General features: G+C 45.9%; 1 protein-coding gene across 1 annotated transcript; it reads right to left on the minus strand.

The window, feature by feature from the left end:
• Window positions 1-2,343: 2,343 nt before the first annotated feature.
• LOC135898279 (uncharacterized) lies at window positions 2,344-6,845 on the minus strand. Its single transcript, XM_065427146.2, has 2 exons — window positions 5,303-6,845; window positions 2,344-3,292 (listed from the first exon to the last, which is right to left on the minus strand). The coding sequence occupies exons 1-2, from the start codon at window positions 6,635-6,637 to the stop codon at window positions 2,801-2,803; spliced, it is 1,827 nt and encodes a 608-aa protein (XP_065283218.1). The 5' UTR covers window positions 6,638-6,845; the 3' UTR covers window positions 2,344-2,800.
• Between the last annotated feature and the right edge of the window lie 13,507 nt (window positions 6,846-20,352).

Here is a 20,352-nt window from a genome sequence, read left to right on the forward strand (position 1 = left end):
CCTTGCGGCATGACTGCGTTGGCATGAGTTTTGACACTGGAAAAAAAAAAGGAAGAGCATGACACTTAAGGACTCGTGATATTTCAATCTTTCAGTGTTAAAAATAAGCGCAAACGTTCATAAACTGGCCCCGTTCATTATTTTGCTAAACATTGTCCACAGTTTGGTTTCGTTTCATCCAGCAGCAGCTCTAGCTTCGTCGCTTACACGCTGCTACGAAGAGCGGTGTGGACCTGCTTGACATTTCCTCAAAATTTACTCGTAGGAAGAAAATTCCTGCGACAACTTTAGCGTTTCGAACCTACTTACGCAACTTTTCATAAGCTTCCTCATCTGCGTGCTGGTATCGTCCAGCAGCTACAACGCGGCTTTTAGCTGTTGCATACATAATAAAAAGGAAGCCCTTCAGCAATTTTTCCCACTCCGTCAGTATACTTTTACTCTTGCAATCCTTTGACGTGAAATTTGGTTTGGAATCAAGCTTTCTGAATACTTTCCCTGGTAGTTAAATGCTTCGTAAACAACTTTTTGACATGCTCGCTAGCGGACAGTCTTCCAGCAGTCATTTAACACAGTCGTCCTCTCATCGTCTGAAGAGAGAACATTTCAATATGTCACGCACTGTGGGAATCGATGTATGTGCAGCACGTTGTAGGCATAGCTGGCTATCCATCCTGGTTTGGGGTTCCGCAAAGGGTTACCAGATGTAGCAACGCGTTTGTGTAAATCAAGTAGTTGTGTGTGTTAAGACAGCAGCAAAGCAATGACGATCATGGGATGGCTATGGCATGATTTCTACTGCGGTCATTGTACTCGGTTTTATGCTTGGTGATGGTTGGATCTGCATTGGTACTTAACGCGCGTTAACGAGAGAAACAGGAGTTGGGGGCGTGATGTGTGACTAGGCAATAATGGGCTGTTCAACAAAGACCGAGAATCGTGCGCTGAAACCTTTATTTGTTGAAAATTATTCAACGGCGCTTTAATGCTATTTTATACACTCCCAAGTAAGTGAAATTCACACGTTACACTGTTTCTACCGAGCATAGATAGCGCGAGTAATATCATCGTTTGCCACCTTCTTATAAATGACGTTCTTTGTGACGGCGACTGCGTGCTGCTGTGTTACCACAGCGCTTGTCTGTGGTGTTTGTTTCCTTGGGTCCTCGTCTTTTTCGCGCTGTTTCACCTCAGTTCTAAGTATGAGCCAACTAGCCCTCATCAAGATCTTACTATGCTGCTGTGCTCGAGCGCGGCCTACAGCCAGTGAACAGACACCCAGCATTTCCGAAGGGTGGTCGTTGTCTTTGATGTATCGGTCGTTGGAATGGCATATTTATGCGAACCATCTTTGGTTTTTTTTAATTCGGAGCGGAAATTGCCGCACTGGTGTGTGAGTGTGGCTTCATGGTGTCCGAGCGTTCTCACCCGTAGGCGTTGGACTGTTTAGGGGCAGCAGGAATTTTAAAATTAATTTGCTTGCTTATTTGGTGGCTTTTTGATACAACGTAATGGTCTTAAGAAAAATAGTTAGGCCCTCCGCTAGATGCTATGACAATCTATGACGCAAGAAGCTGCTGCAGCCGGAACTTCAAGGTTGCTTCACCACGTGTATTTCACGTACGCCTACAATCTGATTTACCAAGCATTCGTTTGCGGTCAAATGAACCTATCCATAGTTCCGGGTGTGTAATCTGTCAATTCTGTTTGATGCAATGTCATTCCGTTGTTTTCCTTAAATATTAGCATGCTCGTATCATTCATCAGTCCGTCATGCTGCTGTCGGCGAGAATTGCTCTGCGAGTGTGCTCCCATTGGTTATCTCTTTGTATTTTACTTATCTTTTGTTGTCTTACCTGTTAACTGTTCATCATTCCCCAAATGTAAGGCATAGTAGCAAGGCGCAGTCTTGGTTAACCGTGGAGTGTTTACCTCGTCTTTCGGTCTCTCCTTCTCCCGTCATGCTGCGCAGGCGGGAGCACAGGTTTCATGCGAAAATGCTGTGTCATCGGGTGGCATCAATAGATTGGTCGAGTGAAATGTTCCGATGCACCTACGCGCACTGTACTACGCCCCACCCTCTTCTATTCAATGAATATGTGCAGTGAGCACGAAGTCAAATTCAGCTTCTTTTTTATGGCTTGCGTTCACGCATTTTCGTTTGCCGACTTCATGTGGAAGCCAGCATGGCGGCAGGTATTATTAAAATACGCTAAAAAATGTAAATAAGCCCGTAAAGTATTCTTCCAACGCTGTATAGGAATTCTTTAAACCTGATGGTAGCGCTGAAAAGGAACGGACACACGAAGAAGAGACGACACGACGACGAAGAAACGCTACTGACGACTGGTTTATTTTTCGCAAAAATTCTATATTTAAAAGAATCACAACACATGCGCACAACCGAACTACACCAGCCTCCTTTATCGCCATATCAAAAACAATGTCATGCACGCGAAGCGAGATGATAAAACTCCCGAGCAGCAAGAAGTGAACACGTGACCAATTGAAGAAAAGCCATACCAGTTAGGCAATGATATCTCCAATTGCAGAGGTAACTGTATCGTGCGCCTCTGAGCAAGTCGACACACACAGTGGCTGGGCATCGAAAAACTGCTGTATCTTTATTGTGGTTGCTTTTATATCTTCGTGTGAGAGGGTGCCGCATGCGCAGAAGTGGTTAGGGGAAAAGAAAGATGCGCTGCTATCAGCTCGTCGTTCCGTGGTGGCCAAGTATGATACATCTCCTTTCCCTTAACAAAAAAAAAAAGACTATGACCACAAGGCAAGAAAAAAAAAGCTAGGAGACTTGACGGAAATTCGCTTCGTATTGCAGCCGTTGAGGCTTGTTGCGCTGACGGGTTGACCTGCGGGGCTCTGCTTCCGATGTCTCCACTTTGGGGAACACCTGTATGTTGGCTTGTGGATGACCAGTTAACCCGGGTGCACTTTTGCCTTGTTCTGGAGGCTCCTGTCTTTCGTTGTCTAAGCTACTATTTTCAGCGTTGCTGTTGTCATCTTCGTCTACCCTGCGGTATTTTTCCCGCGTTTGCAGCAGGTGTTGTCTGTTCCGCCTTAGAAGCCTTCCATCCTCTGTCTCCACGATGTGGGACCGGGGAGCCGCTTCTTGAAGCACTCTTGCCTTACGTGACCAGTTGTCATCCAGTATGCGTACCGTGTCTCCTTGCTGCAAAGGGTGCAGCGCTTTGCCCATGGCCCGCTGTTGATGCTTGACTATTGGGCATCCCAGCTCAGCGCTGTATTCCGGAACGCTGGTGCGCAGGCGCCGTCCCTGTAACAGTTGGGCAGGTGAATGGCCATCCTCTAGTACAGACACACGATAAGACAAGAGTCCTAACCAAAAATCGTCGCAAGATTCAGTGGTCTTTTTCATAATGCGCTTAACTATCTGTACTCCCTTTTCAGCAAGTCCATTTGATCTCGGAAATCGCGGGCTTGATGTAATGTGCTCAAAATCATATCGCCTTGCGAAGTCTGCAAACTCTTTGGATGCAAATTGAGGCCCATTATCTGTAAGTACTTGCACAGGGATACCGTAGCGCGCGAATATCGCGGACGTTTTTTGTACCACCTCATGGGCCGTCATTGTAGATAACTTTTCCACTTCAGGAAAATTGGAGTGCACATCGAACACCACTAGATGCTCTTCCCCGGCGAAATGGAATATGTCGATGCCTACTCTGTACCACGGCATACTAGGTGTCGGGCGCAAAATAAGGGGCTCGGACTGCTGCTTGTATGCATATTTTTGGCATGCGTTGCACGAACGAATCATTGATTCAATGCTGTTGTCTAGTCCAGGCCAAAAAATAAGAGCGCGCGCTCTTGCCTTGCACTTATTCATACCCAGATGACCTGCATGCACCTTTGTTAGCATTTCGCTCCTCATGGACTTCGGTATGACAATTTTGCATCCTTTCAGTAGTATCCCGTCAATGACAGATAGCTCAGCCGTAAACGGACGTAATTCCCCTTGAACCGTTGTTCCACGCGACAGTTGATGCATTACAGCACTCAGATAGGGATCCGATAGTGTCTCGTCCTGAAGGCGACGTTTTGTCGATGGGGTTACCATGCACGAGACTAGACAAACTGCATGGACCTCGATGTCCTCCATTGCTTCAGGGTTTGGTGAAAGCCAGGGCGCACGGGAAAGCATGTCAGCCAGGAGCAGGTCCTTTCCAGGAACGAACTGCAAGTCATAATTGTATTTTAGAAGGCGAACAAAGAAACGCTGTAGCCGGGGTGGCATTTCTCCGATGTATTTTTTTGCGATGGCCAACAACGGTCGGTGGTCCGTCTCTATGAGGATCTTGCGGCCATAAGTAAACTGGTGAAATTTTTCGCAGGCGAACACTATGCCAAGCGTTTCTTTCTCGATTTGCGAGTATCGCGTTTCGCTATCAGTTAGCGTTCGCGAGGCGTACATCACTGGGCGCCATTCATTCTGGTGTTTTTGCAATAGCGACGCGCCAATTCCGATGGCAGATGCGTCTGCCGAGATCTTTGTTTCTTTAGTTTCATCAAAAAATGCCAGGAGCGGCGGCGATGTTAAGGCCTCGCAGACGTCTTGCCACTCGCGCCGATGGGCGGTAGTCCACTCAAAAACCGTATCGTCCTTGACGAGGCTTCGCAGCAACGCCGTTTTATCGCTTAAGCTGGGTACATACTTTCGGAAATAGTTGACGACACCCATCATTCTTCTCACGGCATTTTTGTCTTCCGGCGCGGGCATGGCTCGGATGCCTTCAATCAACTCGGGGCTTGGGCGCACGCCACCTTCATTGATTATGTCACCTAGAAATGTTATCTCCTTCATACCAAACGCACATTTTTCAGGATTAAACGTAAGCCCTGCTTTTTCTGCCTTTTCTAGCGCGGCACGCAAACGTTGGTCATGCTGGGTTTTGTCAGCACCCCAAATGAGGACGTCGTCGACGTAAACGCGTACTCCTGGGATACTTTCAAAGATCTCAGTCAGTGTCTTTTGAAAGACCTCACTGGCAGACGAAATGCCGAACGGTAGCCTTAGGAACCGATAGCGCCCGAAGGGAGTCGCGAACGTGCAGACGCGTGATGTAGCTTCATCAAGGGGTATCTGATGAAAACCAGAGTTGGCATCCAGTCGCGAAAAAAATCGAGCACCTGAAAGCTCACTTTCTATATCTTCGCGGGTAGGCATAGGGTAGTGCTCGCGTAATATATTTTTGTTTACTTCTCTAGGGTCCATGCATACTCGGAGAGCGCCGTTCTTTTTTCTTACCACAACCAGAGGACTTACCCATTCGGTGGGTTCTTCTACTTTGACGATGATGGACGCCTTCTCCATGCGTGCCAGCTCGTCACGCAATGGTTGCTTCAGTGCCAAAGGTACTTTCCGAGCAGGTTGTACGACTGGAACCGCGTCTGGTCGTAGAACCATTTTGTACGTTCTTTGTACGCAGCCCGTTCCATGAAAAAGATGCGCAAATTCTGTTTCTGGCCCTGCTTTTCCACTTCTCCTGACTGAGTCGATGTTTGCTGGGACAATGCCGAACTCGATGCATGTGCTCAAGCCAATGATCGCTTGGCGTCCTTTCTTGACGATAAAGAAGGCAGTATCTCTCGTGGTACCGTTCATCTCTAGTGCTTCAGTTGCGACACCGAGATGCTTGATCTCGGAGCCGTTGTAGGCAGTCAGCACTGCTGCGCTCTTGCGCAACGTGTTCACTTTCGAGATGCGCTGAAAAAGGCTAAGCGGAATCAAGTTGGCTTGGGAACCAGTATCGACTTTCAATTCTATCTCGTGACCAGAGACCTTGCCACGCACTGTCCAGTCTTTCCCTGGTTTTGTGCTTACGCCACAGATGCTGACGTCAAGGACATCAAAGCTGTCTTCACGATCTTCCTGAATGCCGTGAACTTGCGGGTTCTTGCAGCACGATGAAAAGTGATTCTGCTTTTTACATGCGTAGCAAGTTTTTCCGTAGGCTGGACATTGCCGTGGCGCGTGCGCTCGACCACAGTGCTTGCACCGGCCTTTTTGTTCTTTGCCGCGTTCATATCGGCGAGTGAAGTCTACTTGCACGCGCTCGTTGACCCATGCAGCATTTTGTTGTGCCGCCGCTTCAGCTGCTTTGCATATGTTCTCGGCTTTCTGTAGAGTCAAGGTGTTGTCCTGCAACATTTTCTCTCGGACAGTCTTGTCATTAGGCCCGAATACAATCTGGTCCCTAATCATACACTCTTCAAGGGTCCCGAAGTTACAAAGTTTGGCTTGTGTCCTCAGGTCACGTACAAACCGCTCGAATCGCTCTCCTTCATCTTGGACTCGCATACGGAACAAATGCCGTTCGTAAACCTCGTTTCCTTGCTCAATAAAGTATGCGTCAAACTTCCGCACTAGTGTCTCGTAGTCATCCTTGAGCTCACCTTCGGCGAATGTGAAGTTGTTATAGACCTCAAGCGCTTCGTCACCCGCGGCGCTCAGGAGGATGGCCGCCTTGACCGCTTCTGTCTTGGGATGGTCTGTCGAGGTAGCCGTCAGGAATAGGTCCAGTCTTTGCTTCAAGAGTTCCCAGTTCCTTCTGACATTACCGGTCAACTGTAGTGGGCAGGGCAGTTTTAAGGCGTCCATGGCTTGCTTCCTGCCGCGTGGCTGTGGGCACTTCTGACACCATGTATCGTGCGCCTCTGAGCAAGTCGACACACACAGTGGTTGGGCATCGAAAAACTGCTGTATCTTTATTGTGGTTGCTTTTATATCTTCGTGTGAGAGGGTGCCGCATGCGCAGAAGTGGTTAGGGGAAAAGAAAGATGCGCTGCTATCAGCTCGTCGTTCCGTGGTGGCCAAGTATGATACAGTAACTCCTTGAATGCCTTCTTCACAGCAAAAACTCACAAACCCGGTATTCCTTTTAGGATGATTATTAGTGAGAACGGAACCTGGCAGCAATGTGTCAGCCGCTTTCTGCTAAGTAAACTTAAGTCGATAAAAGTGAACGACCCCTTCCTGACCAAAAAAATCCCAAGAAGTTACGAACTTTCTCCGGAATAACCACCGTGTCGGTTATGCTTTCTCTGTGGATGTTGAGGATTTATTTTATTCCGTCCCTCAACCTGAACTCTTAGTTGCTGTGAAGGAAGCTGTCGAAAATTCAGGCGAACTCTCTTTTCAGCCCACAGCAGGAGTGTCTCTTGATGATTTTTTAAAGCTTTTAGAATTTTACCTGAGTGTCACTTTTATCCTTTTTGACAAGCAGCCTTTTCTGCAGCGCAATGGCATTTGGCATTTGGCGCAATGGCAATGGCATAGGGTCCTGTGTTGCACCTATCTTGTGCGACATCTTTTTAGCCCATGTTGATCGCCTTTTGGATCAAGATTTTATTGGAGGCCCGGTTTTAAAAGTTTTTAGGTATGTTGATGATTTTTTGATCTTTTTAAAAGATCGTAATGACATTTCTTTTGAAGAGTCTGTACAACAGGTCTTAATTACCTTTAATGACCACGGTAAAGGGCTGGCTTTTACCCATGAACTTCCGCAAAATGGCGAGATACGTTTTTTAGACCTCAGGCTGAGGATAACTAAGGGACACACCTGTTGGGCGTATTTCGCACGTGCAAAGAAAGAACTTTTGCCCTATGAATCACCCCACTCAAAGACTGTAAAAAGAGCAATTGCATCGCTCTGCATGGAATCGGCGCTTCAAAAGTCGTGCTCGCACGAAATGCTTTTTAGTTTTGACTATCAGGTTCGCAGGCTATTGGCCGCAGGTTTCCCTTGCTCGGTCCTCGTAGCTGTTCCTGATACCCTCAAGAAATTTGGGCCCCGACGAATGAAGGCTGCACCTGAACGCGTGAAGACCAAACCTGAGGTGATGCCTTACATTCATAAGGTTTCACACAACCTCAAAAAGGTGGCCAGCAGGCACAACGTGCCGCTTGTTTTTTCTGCGCCAAACAAGTTGGCGAGGCTGTGCCCCCGCATCTGCGGCGAAGGTCAGCGCGGTTGCAAAAAACAGCATGAAGATGTCTTCGTCAGGTGTGCCCTAGGAGTGGTATACCTTATTCCCCTGTTCTGCGGCAAGTGCTATATCGGGCAGACGGGGCGTTGCCTCAATGACCGCTTAAGGGAACACTCTCAAAACATAACAAAACAAGACAAACTTGCGAATTTAGTCTCGCATGTGATGGTTTGCGAGTGCGTGCCACGGTTTAAAGAAGCAAAGGTTCTGGGCAGAAGTGCAAGTGCAAAAGCTAGAGCTTTGCTGGAAGCTTTCCACATACAAAAAAAGGCGGGGCTGTGCATCAGCGATGCTTCAATAAATTTGTACTCGGCTGAGCGCTCACTTCTGGGGAAATTTGAAAAACCATAACGGTATGGCTTTTCTTCAATTGGTCACGTGTTCACTTCTTGCTGCTCGGGAGTTTTATCATCTCGCTTCGCGTGCATGACATTGTTTTTGATATGGCGATAAAGGAGGCTGGGGTAGTTCGGTTGTGCGCATGTGTTGTGATTCTTTTAAATATAGAATTTTCGCGAAAAATAAACCAGTTGTCAGTAGCGTTTCTTCGTCGTCGTGTCGCCTCTTCTTCGTGTGTCCGTTCCTTTTCAGCGCTACCATCAGGTTTAAAGAATGCATCACCAACTAGCCCAGCACCAAGTTTTATTGAATTATAGCAATTCGTACTCAAAAAAAGAAGATTCGTTTTCAATAAAAGAAAATAATCTCCCGTCCACACTCTGCCAGGGTACGTCAGTGTGGCGTCACGGATTCCAAACGAAAAAATTTTTTCGTACTTTTGCCAGCGCCTGCATAGTATAATATTCTCAAGGCTTCATAACTATAGTCTTCGGTTCTGTTCCAGCGAAAAATAGTTCTTAGCCGATAGCTATGCAAGCTTAGCTATGAGTCATCTCACGCAGACTCAGAGTGACCTGTGAGCCTGGTTTCGAGTCAGTCCTGCTGAGGGGAGTTTTGGTGACTCTGAGTCCGCATGAGCCGCAAGCAAACGAAATATTTCACGAGTTCCACTTATTTAATCCAACCAAGACTTTACCTATCGATAAGGAGTAACTAAACAGTAGTATCCTAGCTAGGATACTAGCTATCCTAGCACATTATAAAGAGTCCAGTTGAAGCAGAATCATCCACAAGGAAAGCGGCGAAGTACCAATCATGAAGAGCCAGGCAAGGAGACACAACTTCTTCAGTACCATTCACCACACGCTTACTAGAAGTATTCAAGCTATTACACTGGGAAGAACTAGGAGTGATGGTCAATGGAGAGGGAGAACGAAAGCAGAAGTTTGAACGGATCGAAAAACGCAGAGATTGGCCGGAGCAGCTCGTCGCTGGCCTGCTATACTCCACGCTGGTGCAAGGCAGAAGCGGACAACCCTGGAAAGCAGAAGGGAACGATCTGTGATGACAAACTACTATGCGAGAAAATTTCAGTAACCCCCGGTTTGCAGATGACATTGTCTTGTTGGGCAACGCTGTGGAGGAATCGCAAAAAACGGTTAGGGGCCTTATTTGCGAAAGTATAAGGTTAGCATTGAAGTTTAATATCCAGATGATAAAGGTTATGTTCGACAGCTTCGCAAGAGAAGAATCCGTTATCGATAGTCAGCCTGCATATTCTGTGAAATAGGAGGTTTATCTAGGTTAATTATTCACACGGCACGCTGATCATTATAAAAAAATCCAGTAAAATAAAAATTCGTTGTAGCACATGCAGGTATTAACAAAGCGTTACCGGCAGCTTACGGCCACGGAAAAAGGTACAATCATCGCATTCTACTCGAATTGACATATGAGGTCGCGGGCAGGTTAACAAAGAAGCTTGAGAAGCTAAACATAGCGCAACGAGCCACGGAACAAAAAAAATGATAGGCGTAGGATTAACGATTGGGACCTCGACAGTGTTTTTTATTTGTGCGCTGATTGGCTTATGACACTTTAACGAACCTAAATGTAAAAGCGTGCGTATATCTAGGCGTACTTCTACTCAAAGTATGCCTGCTTACTTCCTTAATGATTTTTCACCCCTCGCTGACTGTTATAAATATCTCGGCATTCACATCACGTCTAGTCGGTCCTGGGACATTCGCATTGAATGCGTGACTGGCAACCAGAACCTCATGCTGGCTATATGCGTCGAACTTTTTGCAATGCGCTATCTTCAGATAAGTTAATGCTTTACAAAGTCCTTGTCCGCTCAAAATTAGAGTATGCAGGCGTCATATGGTATCAAATATCTCTCATCCTTGCCTTCGATGCTGTCCAGAATAGCGCCGCGCGTTATCCTAACTACTACCGCCATTCTAGCGTCGCGTCCATGAAAAGAACATTAAACTAACCGGTCCATTCCTTCAGGCGCCATTGCTCCCGCCTGAATCTTTTTCATAAAGTCTGCCACTACAATCAAGTATCGAAAGTCACTCTTTTTTCACCGCCTTACTACGTTTCAGCTAGAACCGACCAGCTTTTCAAGGGAAGCTTGTCATCCTGTGGCACTAACTTTTGTCACGATTCTTTTGTCCCAAGAGCAACCATAATAATAAATTTTGATCCTGATTCTGATCCTGACTGAATGTAACCACCTTCCCTCCTCATTACTGCCATTGCAGATGCAGAAACATTCAAGATCGCATTGGAAAATTGCATGTAACGCTTTATTTGTTATTTCAGTCGACACGTTTGTAACTATCCCGCTCCTTTTTGGAGTGTTTCCGAGCCATGATCGTATTCATATTACATAAATGAAACTTGACGGTGACTTTAGCATACGCTAAAAAGGACGAAGGTGAAAGCCTGCGCGGTCACGAGACATTCTTTAAATTACGTGACTACGCAATGGAATGCGTTGGTATTTTCCGTTACTTGTTTTCCCTTGATTAACTCTATCTTAGTTCACTCTACCTTAACATCAAAGGTCGTGGGATCGACTCTCACCAAAGGTCCTGGGTTTGAGTGCCTTAACTCTTCCTAATTAACTGTGCTGTGGAGAAGAAGATGCGGCTCCGTCCAGCAGCATCGCCAACGCTCGGCCCCCTCTGCTGGTCGCTGGTGTCTTTAGAGACGGCGCCTCTCGCTGCCTCGCTGTTCGTTGAACGCGTGGCGTCATTGAATGACTCGATTTACGGGGTCGTCCGCTCTCGGCACGAAGTCGTCTCAGCGTGGCCGCGCTCCGTGGAGCGTCAGCGCGCGCTGCTCTGCCGCGCATCGAAGCTTACAGGGGCGTGAAGGTTGGGCCTAGTGTCGTCTGCTAAAGCGCGCGTGTGCGCCATGCTTTAGCAGACAGCACACGATACCAAGCTCCAGTGCGCCTGCGCCGCTCATGCGCCATGACCGCGCCGCGTGCGCCGGAGCTCCACGGAGCGCGGCCACGCTGAGCCGAGTTCGTGCCAAGGGCGGAGGACCCTGAACACTTGTACGAAAGTGTGCTCAGCGCTACCCTGACTTGCTATTGTTGGTGATTGTTGGGTCCTGCACAGGTATTGAATGGTCGTTAGCGAGATAAACATAAAAAGTGGCGTGATCTGGTACTGAGTGTCTCACGTTAGCACGTACCTATGTTTACATCAAATGCATGGTAACGCGACGATTGCGTATGTACTCAGGCGAAGAAATTCAGAAGCGTGATCAACCTGGGCTTGCCATGAAGGCGATGCAACGTCGCACAGTCTCTACGTAGCGATGGCTGCTACGAGAAAATTACCGAGCAATGCGGGCAGACCCCAGAGATGGTGCAGTCTAACAGAGTGCCCAAAACTCGAAATGTCGCCAGTGAAAAAGAGGAGAAAGTTTTACTACAGGCACGCGCCAAGCGTCTCAATGGGCTTGCCGGCTTCAGCACTAGAGTAGATGGCCCAGTGGTCAGATCATTCGGCTTCCGCACTCGAAGGCCGCTGTTCACTCCCGGTCATGCGTTTTCTTATTACAGATGTCCTAAGTGTGGCGACACAGTCCAGGCCTGCCGACTATTCGTGCCGACCTCCGGCAAGTTGTTCGGAATTACGCAAAGGATACTTCGCATTAAAGATCGACCTCGAATGGGCATGTAGTGACTAAGAAAGATAACCGGTGGCCTTTTAGGATTAGAGAATGATTGCCGAGGGGAGGGAATTGCACAGTCGAGGCCGGCAGAGAATGAGGTGGGGTTATATAATTAAAAAAATTGCACGTATAACCTGGAATCAACTAGCCTAAGACAGTGGTAATTGGAGATCGCTGGCACAGGCCTCTGTCCTAACAGTGGGCATATGAATAGGCTGCTCCTGCTAATGATAATATTTATGTAGATGTATGATGACGATCAACTAAAGCGCATTAGATCCTGCAAAATCTGTGACCTCGCGGCGAGAAAGCGGTAGCTTCCTGGTGGCCTCAGCCACTCAACTTTCGTCTTACTTCTTTTGCGTATTTTTTTTTACTTACCAGGTTTTATGAATCGACCTTGTATTCTTTCTTTTTTTTAAATCATAAAGCATGAGTAGCGTTTTTCAGATAACTGAACTGCTTATAAATATAGATTTGATCAATCCCAAATCATCAAATCTACATTTATAAGCACAACATTATTTTTATAGCTGATCGCCTTATATTTATGTTTTTCATATATCGCATATGTCTAGCGCATTCCTTTGGGACTTATTAAGCCCAGCAGAGTCCACTCTTCGAAAAATTGCCCGGGGCAGTAAGGAAAACACTGCGAATTGATTTGAATTGCTGCAAAAGGCGGACATTACTTAGTCGAAAAGCCGTAATGCGCATTTGAATAATTTAAAGCGATTGGATACTTAACAAGTTATGTGAGGACTTGCGCGCAATTTTTATAAGTAATCAATTGCAGCCGCTGAGTTTTCAGGGCATAACCACTGAGAATGACTTCGGAATTTCCATATATACGTTTTCAGATTGTGAAAACTTTCGCTGTAATTTTTTTTTGCAACTAGTTATTAGGATGCTTAGCTATACAGCTGCTTCTAAATACATGGGAATTGAAAAATCGTTTTTAACCTCAAACAATTCACCCATGTTGATGAGGTTTGTTACAGCAGAAAAAAACAAATAAATATAAAAATTACGATTGCGTTATTTAATTTATTTTATTTACTAAGATATGTTCTCAATTATTGCAGAATTTTAACAAGCCCACGTTTCGAGTCGATGATTCTTTACATAGCAAACAAACAAAGAAAAACACTTCTCTGGAGTATCACAGTTCTGTAAATTGCACCAAATATTGCATCAAATCTGAGCAAAATTGATGCATTATGCTTCGCTGTTCACTGGGTTAAATACCACTAATAGGAGTAGATACCACTAAATAGATACCACTAAATTAGGAGTAGGACATTTGCAAAAGCTGCTTTCTAAAAATTTTATGTGCGGCTTAAAGCCCTATATCAATTTTGGCCGATTGAGATGCGCTTACTGATGCAGTTTTCATAAGTGTGATATCCGTTGTTGGTGCTTTGTTACGAAGTTGCATGCATTGTGCTTGTATTCTCTCTACTGCGATGCCGTGCATAGCTACCCTCTGGCGGTCGTAGATGTCCGTCCGTCAACGCGTCGCGTTGACACGAAAAAAATATTTGTGTCCAGTTTCTCTTGAATGTTCTGTAGCTCTGGATGTAATGTCGGTATCTTGGAGAAGTTATACTGAAATCGGCCGCTAAGAGGACTCTATCATTACGCCGATTACTTAGTTCACAGTATAGTTGTAAACGTTACAGAATTCCCTCATGCTGTCAATACATGGCCGTCAACGGAGAAAGTATGGTTAAAGAAAACGGCAGTAACACTTGTTTTATTGAATGTATTCCGAAAAAAATTTTATAACAATTAGCCGCTGAAGCGACTCTAACATTACGTCGTGTTTCATCTACTTTTCGTATATACGTAGTCGCCAGTGAAGTTGTAAATACTGTAGAATTCCCGTCTGCCATGCGGCGGTACTTACACACGTTGCTGCTTCATAAAAGAATAAAAGTAAATCACTCCACACTCAAAATATGTGTTATTAGTTGTCTGTGTCCTTCAGGAAGAAAACAAACAAACATACGTATATGTAGATGCGTCGATTGAGGACAAACACACCACAGCTTCGCTGCTCGTCCTTCTTCCCAGAGTGGAAGGGCTCAGGATGAGGAGGAGGAGAAATAAACGTTTATTTTCGAAGCAGTATCCCGGGGTAAGCCCCGGCTCTACTCTAGGCGGCAGGTCTCCTCATTCCAGGAACCCTCTGGCCTACTCTGTCTCCTTGGCCCTAACGACGAGGCGTCGTTGTTGTTCCGGGTCACTAATTTTTTAAAAATCTTGCCTATTTCTAGGAATCTTTGTAAAAGTTGAAGTCGAAAATTAAATTTGTGCTTCCTAGTCCAGCTGCAATGTAGCGCTCTTTCTGAAAACGAACAAATGTTCTTGAGATCGACCGGGCAGCCGTCTCACCAAAACGTTTCCGAGTTTTACATATTATTTTATTAGGGGAACTAGGATTAGTCCCGAGCTAAAGCTTATTAAGAACGTGTAGTGTTGGAAAACAGTTATTAAAACAAAAGTACTCAAGCATCTTCATATTTATTTTTTGCGAATAAATGAAATATTTTAGGTGCTTTTTGCAGAATTATTCGCTTTTCGAAGCAATATACCTCGCATGGTGAAATTGCGGTTTGTGTAAAGGGGACTTCTCAAAAACCTATTTATTATTTGTAAGTATCGCAACAGATCCAACGCACTTGCTGATCTATGTTCGAGAGAAGCTTCTTTTTCGGACGTTTTAGTCAGATGCTATGCAACGAGACCAACATTCAATGATGAGCTAACGCATTCCCTCGCAATAAAAGCATGTTATCGCCCCAGGTGCAAAAGTTGCAGGTACATTTAAAGTGCCAATAAAGCTAAAGACACCGCCAATAGCTATACACACGAAGTGAAAACTAATGTTTACTACTTTACAAGCCTAGTTCAGATGTAATTTGTATGCTTCAATGTTCCTTCTATAAGAAACAATAAATCGGCGAAACGTGACAATCAGTGAACGTCGGTCAAACGGACATCGCGCAGACACTGCTAAAGAGCTTCCCAAAGCCGTCGCCGAGCGTTTCAACCAACCAGGTCATGACTTTAACTCCACATACTACTGTCCAATTTCAAATCTGCCCGAGACAGAAAATACAGATAATCATACTTCATCCAATGTTCGAGACATTGCAACCAATAAGCGTCAACCTTTCAAAGGGAGCTTTAGAATCTACTCGCTGCGCTAAGTTTGAGACTATAGGCAACAACACTTATTCTTCATTGGGTTGCTTAGTTTCGTTTTTCTGTTCCATTCTTTTTTCAGGAGCGCAAATTTCTCCCGCTCCTTTTATTTTCTCTTGCATCTCTTGCAGAGACCATCGTTCACTGACCTTCAATGGAGCAGATACCCCCCCCCCCGGCCCCCCAGACGCCTTCCGCGTAAAAAGCAACCTGCAGTGGCACGTCAACCAGCTGACACACGGCACTACCTCACATTCTTTCAGCGACGTTGAGTAGCACAGCTTTCTTTTCAATTCTACACCCTTGCCGCTAAGAAACCCTCGGTCGTTGCCTCGCCCACCCGCCGTACCTCCTCTGCCCTTTAGAAGGACCGTACCTATAGCATATATTATAGAAGAGTTAACTGCTGGGCTAGTTGGTGATCTTGCATACTGAAAAGATTCTGCGCCAAAAAACAACACACACAAGAAAGACGACGACACCACGGGCGCCCGTGATGTCGTCGTCTTTCTTGTGTGTTTTGTTTTTTGGCGCAAAATCTTTTCAGTATGTGTAGTATGTACGTTGCCGAGGAAAGCATACGTCGCCTTGAAAAAGACAAGTCCACTGGTCGAAACGTTGGCTCCCGCTTTTACCTTATTATCGTTTTGCTCATCGTCTTGAATTTCCATCTGCAGCCTTCCCCGCGTTCTCCCTCTTACACAATATGGAGCACTACTTGGCGCAAAGCCACCTTCTAAGCTTTGCGCGGCAGCTAGCGGAAACCGGTAGTGGAGGTGACCAGTCGAAGCATTTTGTTATACATTATCATGCGAAATAGAACCCCGAAACGTGGAGTTGCGTCTCTTGCGAGTGCCGGTTTTTCCGAAACCGACAATGTGGCGGGAAGCGCTTCCTCAAAGTCGCGCTTTAATGCCTTTCGGGACTTCCTCATAGCATTTCGAAGTAAAAATTGAGCGGTATCTTCGGAGTGTGTCGCGGGAGCTCGAAGAGGCAAGCCTAGTCGTCTTGTCGCTTTCTCTCATTTCTTAAGCGCTGCACTCGGAAAAAGAACAGTGCTACTTTCTTTCGCGTATCTTGTCGCAAGAAGACTGCGTCTAAAATCATGCATGTTCTGTGCGTCACAGCATCGCTTGCGCTGTCTTACTGCTGGCTCCAGCCACCTCCACCCCCGGAGATAGCTTTCCCTGACTTCACATTGGTAAGTGTCACTGAGATAAGGCGACCTATGCCTTGTTTCTACGCTCCACAGGGTGGCTACGCAAACGTCCTTACCGAAGTTCTTGCTGAATAGCAGTGCAAATCCACGGCAAAATCTAATGCAGTAGTTTTCATTGTCACATCGCCCAATTCAAATTATTATTTTGGTTGTATATCTTTTATTGGCTTAGCCAGGCGCAATTAAATAAGTTTACATTCACTTGAGCGTGCGCTAAAGAGGATGAATGCGAATGTCAGCGCGCTCATGAGGCGATCAATAAGTTACCTGGCATTCTCATTCGAATGCGTTGTTACTTGCTATTACTTGTTTTCTCCCCCAAAAAAGGCCACGGGTTCGAGTGCCAAGATTAATTTCATCTTAATTAACTGTGCCTTAAATAACCTTGCCTTAATTACCACCAAACGTCGTGGGTTGGACGCCAACGAATAGACATCGGTTCGGCCATCGATAGGGGCACTTTGAGGCCATTGAATTCTGGTCTTCCCCAAAGTTCGAATATTCGACTGGTATCAAGGGTCGTGGGGTCGAGTTGCACGAAGAGTTGTGGGTGGCACCAGTGATTTTGCTGCCATAACGCTGGGCGGTCAATTTTTGGATAACGCCGGAGAACGCAGTTTTCGAGCCATGAGCAACTTACGGCTTTCACCCTAATACCTACCCAGGTAATTATTTGTTTCTGGCATGTCTACATTAAAATAATTTTATGTCTAAGCTATGCGTAAACTACAACGCCAATCTGCATTGTTTGAATCACGACATCTTTCGCGTAGTACACGTCGTGTGGTACGCTTTGAGAAATGTTTGCACCCTTTGGAGATTATCTTGTCCCCAAATAGTGGTCGTCATTCACCTTGCCTGCCTTTCCTTCCTTCAACGCAGCTGCACGCCCATGAATGGCATGCACGTTATCAGCGTGGCATAGCACTCTTGACAAGAAGGTAGCGTGCACAGAGTTTTAATGAAAGAAAGCACAATAGAGGCAGGGATCGATTGTTGGAGGCAAGATACGTCTTGAAGAGTGTGAACTTTCTTTGCAGTGTGCGCCAAAAGTCCTTACGGCCTTTGAAGTTGATCTGATTCCAAAGCGATAAAAGTTATCTATGTCGCGTGTACTTGCCTTTTTAGCTCGGAGCGCACATTATTTTACTGTAAGAAAGGTATGGAACATCGATATGCGCATGTTGTTTATGATGTGACCGATTAGGCCACAACATCAAAGAAAAAGAAAGCTGGAGAAGAGATGGTAGAAATTGTGTCAGCACAAACTAAGTTCCAGAGGTTGAGAACGTGTCTAGAAGGCTGAAAAAAAAGAAGAAGGAAATAACATACTCTGCATTGGCCGAGCTGTACGCCTTCACTGAACTGTCGTCATGAAAAGTGATTGCGAGTCAAATTCCTTAACGCTGGGTATTACTGATCAGTATTTTTTTAAAACAAACCGAAGCAACAGCAGTGGTATAACAGACATCGTAAACTTATGGGGCTCACGAATAATATTGACTACATCGAATTGTCCTTCACGCTGGCCGTTACCATGAATCAACAGAAAGTCGTCCACTTTTGTGATATTTTGCACATTGGGATCTTTGTTAATGGGCGCCCATATTTGACCCAGCGAAAATTTTTGTGTGCTGTTCTCATAGGAATGCAGTCAGCGCAGCCGCGAGTAGAACGAAGTACGACGCCCACGCTTGCAAAGGACACTCGACCGTCAGGGCAGTAATTTGTGCCTGACCATGTAGTCGCATCGATGTGGCGGGACGTTGTTAGGCCGTGACTTCAGGAGTATGATGCCTTTCTAGCGTGACGACAGAAGCAGAAACAGTGAGCGCTGTTTCGCGGTATAAGTTTAACTGGTACGTTCGGTGAAAAAAAAAGCTTGAGGGAAATACGGCGATGCGATCAATGAGTTGCCATGGGTAACTGGGTGGTACACGGATTTGAAACATTTTGGTGACTGTAGCTTCAGACGTCAATCTATGGCGTTATATCCTTACAAAATTTCTCCAAGATCGCAGTTTTTTAACCGCAGCAAGGGAGTAACTGATAACTGCAAGCATTCAGTGGAGTTAAGAAAATAGAGAGTCAGACTCCTTGCATGCTTGAATTGAACTGAATAGAATTGTTGAACAGTGTACACAAAAACAGCGTACAACTCACCTCACTTCGCTCACAATTATATAAAAAGTCGGAAGCACAAAGCACAAAGATAAACAAAAAACTAAAGAAAAGGTAAAGGAGCTGCGAGGAGCAGCTCTTTTCGGCTCTTTCTTTCTCTTGCTGAATTCTGCAACTGCCGACGTCAATGCATCATGAAACCCCACAGAAGCAGCTTTCGGTATGCGAACGGATTCATGGACGCTTGACTTCCCATTGATTAAACAGACCTGCCAGAACACGAATTTCTCAAAAGTCAACAACGCTCCGCTTTGGCACAATTTTGCGGCTGTAGCCATCATTTGTAGATGCGTAGCTTAAACAAAGCAGCTTCACTTTGTGCAAGTGAGTGCTTTCGTGCAAACGCACCAGCCGGTGCGTGTTTGAACCTCTTCGATACATGCGTGTCTTTTGAGAGGAAAAGTCCGTATTCTCCTCCTAAAATCAACACATTTTGCACAACAATGAATCTTTAAAAAAAAGGAGCTAAATTTAGAGCTGCCGGAAAGTTACTCTAAACAAGGTAGAATTAGTGTGCTTCACTATGCATTCTTCTTTGTAGACAGCAACTTGATGTGAGATTTATGCCCTTGAGCAAAAGTATGCGGGCCAGAGATTGCGCGATAAAACTCATTTTCTCCCGTCTGTGAGTACAGCATGAAATTAAAGACTGCAGTCCAAACTTGGCATCACGAATTTTCTAGCGCACTCCTCAGCTGCAGTTTATGCGTGTTAATTACGATGAGATTCAGTTTTTTCGACGACCATGTGGCCCGTGTTTTTTTGCTCACGATTGTACTTATAGTGAGCGCAAATAGGCCAAAGTGGGGCACCTTCGAGACTTGTAGCAAGTTTTATTCACAGTTGTTTTGTGAACTACTCTTGGGGGTCTTGCGTCTAAATGATTGATTGAAATATTTCGGTGTTTCGCATTGCCATGCCGCCAGGCGGCGAACTTCACCGGAAACATAGGCACTCTCTCCTGCTTCAACTAGCGTCCGCAAGCGACACTTCTACCCTTCTTTCCGCCACGTCGGAGCCTGGACGCCACGTCACGGTCACGTCAAGAGCCTCACCTCTTTTTCTATCCTTTCCAGCATTCTGCTCCCTGAATCGCTGGATGATTGAGGCAATTGCTCGCATCATAAAGACCACAACGGTCGCACGCGGACGGTCGCTGGGCGTTCCAATAGGCTCTGCAAGAAAGATTGAAGAAGCTGCGGGCATTCGAACAACGCCTATCTTTTATGAGCTGCGGCTTTTGTCCATTCAATATGCATCCTGCTGTCGTTGGTGTCTTAGGTGCCAGACGCCTATGTCCAGACTGGGGTCCTTTATGATTGCCGCTGTACTAACAGCGAATCTAGCTGACGGCTGGTATCGTTTTTTTCAGTCTGTCAGTAGGTTTGCTTTGTTAGTCTCCACGACGTCGCTAATTGTTGTCGGCACGTCGTTCCCAGGCGTTAAAGGCCATCCAGAATTTCACGGCCATTGCAACCACGCAAGACAAGCCGCAGAGAGTGTGCTTGTCGGCCAGAGTTCGTCAGCTGGACGAGGTCACGAGAGATACCGAGGTCGAGTGGCAGTGGGTCGAGAAAGATAGCGACGGATCGCCGTGAGTACCCAGTTACTCCTTTACTTCTTAGGTACTCTGCTCTTTTTTAAGTTTTCTTTCTTTGTTCGGAGAGAGATTAGAATGA

The sequence above is a fragment of the Dermacentor albipictus genome, chromosome 5, assembly GCF_038994185.2.
Source record: "Dermacentor albipictus isolate Rhodes 1998 colony chromosome 5, USDA_Dalb.pri_finalv2, whole genome shotgun sequence".
NCBI classification, from domain to species: domain Eukaryota; kingdom Metazoa; phylum Arthropoda; class Arachnida; order Ixodida; family Ixodidae; genus Dermacentor; species Dermacentor albipictus.

Bases quoted from the DNA above. Each gene is read 5' to 3' on its own strand.
- LOC135898279 (XM_065427146.2), bottom strand. From the start codon at position 6,637: ATGGACGCCTTAAAACTGCCCTGCCCACTACAGTTGACCGGTAATGTC. The intron at 3,293-5,302 runs GTAAGTCCTCTG...CAACTGTTACAG, and splicing joins TAGAAGAACCCACCGAATGG to GGACGGCGCCTGCGCACCAG.